Here is a 7,500-nt window from a genome sequence, read left to right as displayed (position 1 = left end):
AGGGCTCGCAAAATGTCTTTATCAAACTAACACAATGATTTATCTCTCATCCACCCGCAATTAATATGAATGTTATTTTATATTACTTGGCCCGCCTGATCGGTGGATATACGCGTTGCAGATAGTGAAAATAGTCAACAGAGGTGGACAAAGTACACAACTCCATTACTTGAGTAAAAGTAAAAGTACTATTGGTTAAATATTACTCCATTACAAGTGAAAGTTGTTAAGATATATTTTTACTTAAGTAAAAGTACAGAAGTACTTGCTTTTAAAAGTACTTAAGTATCAAAAGTAAAAGTAAACGCATTATTTTATTATTGTTGCATTGTTGTATGAATGCAGGCTGTTCCATCATGGTGGTTTAAGCCAATCATGCTCCATCTGACATGCTAGCATACCTTGAACTCATTTAAATACTTGTTTTAAAGTTACAAAGCTCTTATCAAAGTCAAAATCATACTAGAACAGAAAGGCTTCTACATTGTGTTTATTTGATAGGATTATGTAAGGACCTCAGTTAACATTATTAGCCCAACTACGTCGTTTTTGCATGCTAACTAACATCATTGTCGAACGTTAAGCGTTAGCGCTGTATCCACAAGGCTATGGCAACTTGGCGGTTAAATCAATAAAAATCATTTGACCAACCATATTTCATACCAATGTTAATTTTGACAGCAAATTTTTATTTAGTTTTAGTCATAGTCTGACATTTTAGGCATCTGAATTGTTTTAGTCTATAATAAGATTTTAGTAGAACTAAACTTCACTACTTGTGGTCTGGCATCTGAGAGGCAGCTTTCTGTGTGCACTTTCGTGTTGTTGCACTTTTCAGACTTCTTTCGTGTCGTCGCACTTTTTCAGACTTATCCACGTCTGCTCTTCTTAATTTTAACTTTTAAGTATGGTTGCGCGCACTGCGTCTGGGAACTGCCGTCTTATATTTTGCCATCAATTGATTAGTGTTCAAAAAATACTTGGAAATCATTGAACTTCATGTGATCCTACAAGAGTGATTACTGATAGGCTGTCTGCAAAAAAAAAAAAGATCATCCACTGACTTTCAAAGCGGCTACGATTTTCTACTTCGAGGGCCTTGATCGAAATGTAATGGAGTAAAAAGTATGATATTTGTCTTTCCAATGTAGTGAAGTAAAAGTCAGAAGTTTCCAGAAAAAATACTACTCAAGGAAAGTACAGATACTCAAAAAAGTGTACTTAAGTACAGTACTCAAGTAAATGTACTTAGCTACTGTCCACCTCTGATAGTCAAGAGAGTGAACAACGCACATAAAGAAAGGAATGTTATTTCCCTATTTAAGATGATACGTTTTGGTAGCCTGTCTGGAAAACACATAGCCCCGGGACGTTGGGCTTTGCGAGCCGTGTGACAGTGGTAAGTTATGTTTAGTTAGACATGTACACAATGTAACATTGTATTTGATCTGTTTTTACTCACATTTTTACTCACATTAGTGTGTTGCTTCATTCATTCATGTAATCTCATCCTGTCTGCAAATCCAGTCTCTTGTTTACAAACGAATCCGTGGTTAAATGAAGGAATGCAATGTCTTCCCCACGTGAGCTGGATATTCATTAAAAATAAAGTTCAACCACACATTTCTAATATTAGAATCTGAAGGAAGCTTATGCAGCGACTGTGTTCTTCCACAACCAAACACACATCTTGCTATCTTCGGCATGTTTATTTGCTCGGTAGCGCGATCCGTTTAGCTCCACGAGTCGGTGGGTGGGGCTATAGAATCAGGCGTACATCGTTTCACCACACGATGACGTCAATGGTCGACACATTCTGAGATCGATCGTTTGCTGGGCCTGGTGTCAATAAAAGCTTTTCTTTGACTAACATGGAAGTTTTCAGCTCCGAAACTTACAGGATATTCTTATATCACGATGAACTTTATATATCAAAGGCTCAAGGGAAAGTTGATTTCTCAATTCATCACCCCTTTAAGTTTGTATTTTCACGTCTATTCTCAAAAATGGGTTATGGGGTTCAAATAAAGTGCACCGATTAAACATAAAAGACCAGGAACATGCATAATGAAAGTATTTCACATTTGAGTTTATGTTGACTCTAAAGCCTGCAAAACTCAAACGAACAGATTCTAAAAATGGATAATGATTTGTTCCCAGTATATAAAAGGTTTCCAGTTGCATAAGCAAGTGCACTACCACTGATACTCATTTATTTATAAATGGAGATGTAAACAATAGCTTGTTCATCTGGTCCTGTCAATCACAACAGAAGGTCATCAGTCGTCCGTCTACTTACCCAACATGCATAAACATGTAGCTGAAGAACCTCCAGATTTGCGCGCGGTGCCCGGGATGATACACCAGCGGACTCTTCATGAAATCCGGCTGGTAGGTTTGCAACACCCATTTATTGAGCATCACGCCGTAACACATAAACACTATGATCTGGAACACACAAACACAAACACGTTCAACAGTCTTGACTAGAGATGGGCATCGACAAACGGTTCCAAATTTCCTAGAACCGGTGATTCAAAATGCGCATTTTGGTTCATGTGTGTGTATTTTAATGTGATTTTAAACCATTCAAGCTCTAAGAAGACTCATGCGCTGTTGTCTGTGCTGCAGACACACACACATTTGTGCGCACAGAACAGCTTCTCATAGTGAATAATGCACAATAAGGACTAATGAACTGACACACACACACAAAAATATGTCACAATATTCTCGTAAACACAGTCGGTTATGTCTTAAGACAGTAGAAAAGAAAAGATGAAACGCATGTGTAACAGTACAGCTCTTAAAGTGACGGCAGATTTTCCTGATGCCGCCTCTATGATAATGTTAATCAAACAAAAGACGATGAGAAAATTCACTCGCTGTTCTAGACAGAACTTCTCTTTAATAACGTTAGGCTAATGATGATGAAAACCCACAGACTGGTGTGGCGATCTGATGAACCTGTAGTGCAACATAAAGTAGAAGGAGCTCAAGAGTTCAGTGAGGTGTACCTGTACAATGGTTATGATGGCCATGAACACAGGAGGTGGGCAGAGTCTGTTCTGATGGAAGTACCATCGGCGGTCCGTCTCGCATGGCAGAATCTCATAGGCCACATAGCGCACGAAGCGCTTGTACACGCCCAGCCCCGTCTCATCCAATAGGATCTCTCGCTGCAGTGTGCGACGGCCATTTGCAATGGCTCGGCGAAAACTACTGGAACGCTTGCTGTTCAGCTGAGAGAGACAGAGTGAAGTTGTGTCATTTATGCAGAAGGGCTCGCTCAACATATGCACATCTGTGTGTTCCTGATGTATATACACTGTACAAATACAGTAACAACATTTCAGGGTGACTGTACTGTATGATTATGATTAAAACATAAACAATACTTTTAAATATATTAAAATGCATCAACAGTAGACCACAGGATGAGTTATTGTTTGCAAAAATGACAGATGTGCACAGTGTTATACCGACAAACACAAACCACCATCAGGGCCACACATGGCACTAAAAACGAAACAACATAAAAGACTCTAATGCACATAACTAACAAAAAAACATCATTTTAAAGTTCAAAATGAAAGACTTCTGGCAATGCACCCTACATCAAGTATAAGGTATAAATACGCATAAATAAAATACATGTATTTAATAATGTTATTTCATACAATATTTAATATTTTTATTTATTAATATTTTAATATATAATTATGAATTAAATAAATTAAACTATTATTTGATTATTTCATGTACTGTCTTTTATCTTTTAAATATATAATATTTCACCATGTATGACATGATGACTTACAGTTGGGTTTATCAATTAAATTTAGTATTTTAATAGGAATTTTCCAAAATATAAAAAATTACTCACATTCTTTACAGTGTTTGTGTGTGATTATGTGTATATACAGTCTTAAACAGACCTCACAATAGCCACAATTTAATATTTAATGATCAATTTATGTACTAATTTTATATCTAAAACATTAGCCTATTGATCATGTTTTGATACAGTAGGCTTTAAGTTAAAAAAATTGGAAATTCCAAACAAAATGGTTTTATAACCTTTTTAACTTTTTATAAGAAAGTGTAATAACATTGTACTTACTCCAGTAAGTACTGAATAATATTAATTATCTACATGTACTTGGGTCAATGACAAATAAGAAAAATAATATTTTTTTGTAAGATAAAAAAATTATAATCTTAAACAAAAGAGTTTTAAAATACATTTTTATGTCCAAAAAAATGTATGGTGTTGATTCATATTGGTTTTACAGCTTTTAAGACAGCATTAATTCATTATTAAACAAGATTTCTGATTTTACCAACCAGAAAATGTCAGGTGGTGCGACCATATATTCATATACATTATACAATATACATATGAATCATTGTTAAAATGCATATCACATGGTAAATTCCCTTTCCCTTTTCTATGTATTGCCCTTTTAGTCCAATTCATACAAACGGACACTTTTCAGAACACAATTTTTTTTTTTTTATTATTATTATTTGTATACATTATATAATGGTTTACATTTATATTTCTTACTTCATTTTGCAATTGCAGTGGGAATTGATACTTTTAAATGTGAATTTGCTGGTCGCACCACTTGACATTTTTGGTCTTTCAAACACCACAACTCAAAAAGTCAGTTGAATTTCAAAAAAATTAAAAGAGTATCTTATAAAGGAAATGTTTTAGATCAATTTTATATATGACATGTATTTATTAATTATTTTTTTTAGGAAAATAATGAATTCGGACACAAAAAATACATGTCATGTCATTGACCCACTTACTATTGATTTATGGTTAGAGTTTGGTTTGTACAGTATCTTACACACTTCAAAATCACACATCATTACATCATTAAATGATAATGATTAAAACATAAACAATACTTTTAAATATATTAAAATGCTTCAACAGTAGACCACAGGATGAATTATTGTTTGCAAAAATGACAGATGTGCACAGTGTTATACCGACAAACACAAACCACCATCAGGGCCACACATGGCACTAAAAACTAAACAACATAAAAGACTCTAATGCACATAACTAACAAAAAAACATCATTTTAAAGTTAAAAATTAAAGACTTCTGGCAATGCGCCCTACATCAAGTATATGGTATAAATACGTATAAATAAAATATGTTATTTCATACAATATAAATTGTTTTATTAATATTTTAATATATACTTATTAATTCAATAAATTAAACTATTATTTGATTATTTCATCTACTGTCTTTTAAAATATATCATATTTCACCATATATGATATGATGACTTACGGTTGGGTAAATTAATTAAATTTAGTATTTTAATAGGACTTTTCCAAATATAAAAATTACTCATTCTTTACAGTATGTGTGTGTGATTATGTGTACTTAAACAGACCTCACAATAGCCACAATTTAATATTTAACTATCAATTTATTTACTACTTTTATGTCTAAAACATTAGCCTGTTTATTATATCTTTATATATATATATATATATATATATATATATATATATATATATATATATATATATATATATATATATATTTTTTTTTTTTTTTTTTTTTTTTTTTTTTTTATATATATATATATATATATATTTATCTTTTATATCTTTTTTTATATTTTATGACTAAAAAATTTGACTAAATATGTGATTGTTGCATGTACAGTGTTTTAAAATATATTATTTTCACCATTTATATGATATGATGACTTTCAGTTAATCGATTAAATTGAGCATTTTAATAAGAATTTTCCAAATATAAAAATGGCTTACATTTTTTTTACATTGTATTAATGAGAGATTGTGTATATACAATCTTTAACAGACATAACAATAGCCATATTTTAACATTTAGTTATTAATTAATTTATTTACTATTTATATCTAAAACATTATTTGACCAATATTATATATATATATATTTGATTATTACATGTACTTTTAAAATGAATTATTTTTCACCATATATGAAGACTTGCAGTTAATCAATTAAATTGAGCGTTTTAACATGAATTTTCCGAATATAAAAATTCTACAGTCTATGATTGTGCACACACACACACACACACACACACACACACACACACACACACACACACACACACACACACACACACACACACACACACACACACACACACACACACACACACACACACACACACACACACACACACACACGCAATCAGAGACATGACCAGTTTAATACTGTGACTTTACAGATTACTCTGTGTATGCAGGATTTCTCACACTCTCTTCTTTCTTTTCCCTGTTCCCTTCATCTCCCTCATGCCCCAGATTTACACTTCACCCAAATCCTTTTAAATTCATTGCTTTCCCTCCGCCTCAGCCTCAGTCTCTCTTCCCATAGAACATGATTTTAAATCAACATATGTCGTGAATTCCCGCAACAGAAAGTGCAAAGCATCCTCGTATCACATCTCCGAATGAGTCTGGATCACCAAAACTGTCAACACAGAGCACCGCAGTCATATGTGTGTGTGTGTGTGTGTGTGTGTGTGTGTGTATTAAAAGAGCCTGCGGCAAAATTGATTCAACTGTCTGTGCCAGAGTGAAAACACTTACGCCCCCTCGTATCAAGAGTGAGAGAGTGAACAAGGTCCTGAGAGGAACACGGTTGGATTTGTAAAGGAAGCACGTGGAGGTTCAGCGATTACAGAGCCCAGACCTGCAGTCTATTATTGACTGTGGGAAGAGCTTTTCATTCATGAACACATACGCAAACAGCGTTCTCCCGCTCAAGGTCTCATAGACATAACACGACAATAAAATGCCACACTCGGTATTTGTGCATCAGGGACACATGAGCTCACATGAACAACTTTCTATTCATCAAAGAATCCTGAAAAAACTATCAGTTTCCGCAAAAATATGAAGCAGCGCAGCTGTTTTCAACACTGATAATAATCATAAGTGTTTCTTGGGCTGCAAATCATCATATTAGAATGATTTCTGAAGGATCATGTGACACAAGACTGGAGTGAAGCTCAGAGAACAAAGCAGGACCATTGTGGATGTCTAGTTTATTCGTGGCTATTGCATGACTTCAAAAGAACGCCGTCCATATCCGCGGCGCATGCATGAAATGTTTGCATCTCAGCAGACATATCAAAGAAGCCATGACTCCTGGAAGTTGCATGTATGCGGCTCACCAGTTCTATGAGTTCCTGGTAGCAGACGTGTCCATGTTCGTTGCTCTGTACCAGCGCCAGCAGCATCTCCAGTTTACTGGGGTCCAGCTGTAACTCATGGTGCTCAGCTAGACTGGTGAAATTTTCCACTGCTATAAAGCCAGTCTGCTCTGGGTCCAGCTGAACAACAACAGAAAGAGAGAAGCAGCAAACGATCAGTTGATATGCTTCGCATACAGTAAACATTCAGGACATGCATTTATTACACAAAACATACAAAAGAAGTGTTTTGCATTTGCTTGTATATTTG

At 34.3% G+C, this 7,500-nt stretch overlaps 1 protein-coding gene across 1 annotated transcript in view; it reads right to left on the bottom strand.

The window, feature by feature from the left end:
* The window catches only part of rhbdl1 (rhomboid, veinlet-like 1), a gene marked incomplete at both ends in the record, with an annotated part of 51,095 nt that overhangs the window by 12,956 nt on the left and 30,639 nt on the right, over positions 1 to 7,500 (bottom strand). The window contains 3 exons of the mRNA XM_079806307.1: positions 2,300 to 2,448; positions 3,018 to 3,242; positions 7,212 to 7,370. Of these exons, the coding sequence (XP_079662433.1) occupies positions 2,300 to 2,448; positions 3,018 to 3,242; positions 7,212 to 7,370 (533 nt within the window). The remainder of the gene's footprint in view (positions 1 to 2,299; positions 2,449 to 3,017; positions 3,243 to 7,211; positions 7,371 to 7,500) is intronic.

This window comes from Gobio gobio, assembly GCF_949357685.1.
Source record: "Gobio gobio genome assembly, chromosome: 23".
Taxonomy (NCBI): Eukaryota; Metazoa; Chordata; class Actinopteri; order Cypriniformes; family Gobionidae; genus Gobio; species Gobio gobio.
Note: the sequence above shows the minus strand (reverse complement) of the source record. Positions and strands in the feature narration are given on the sequence as shown.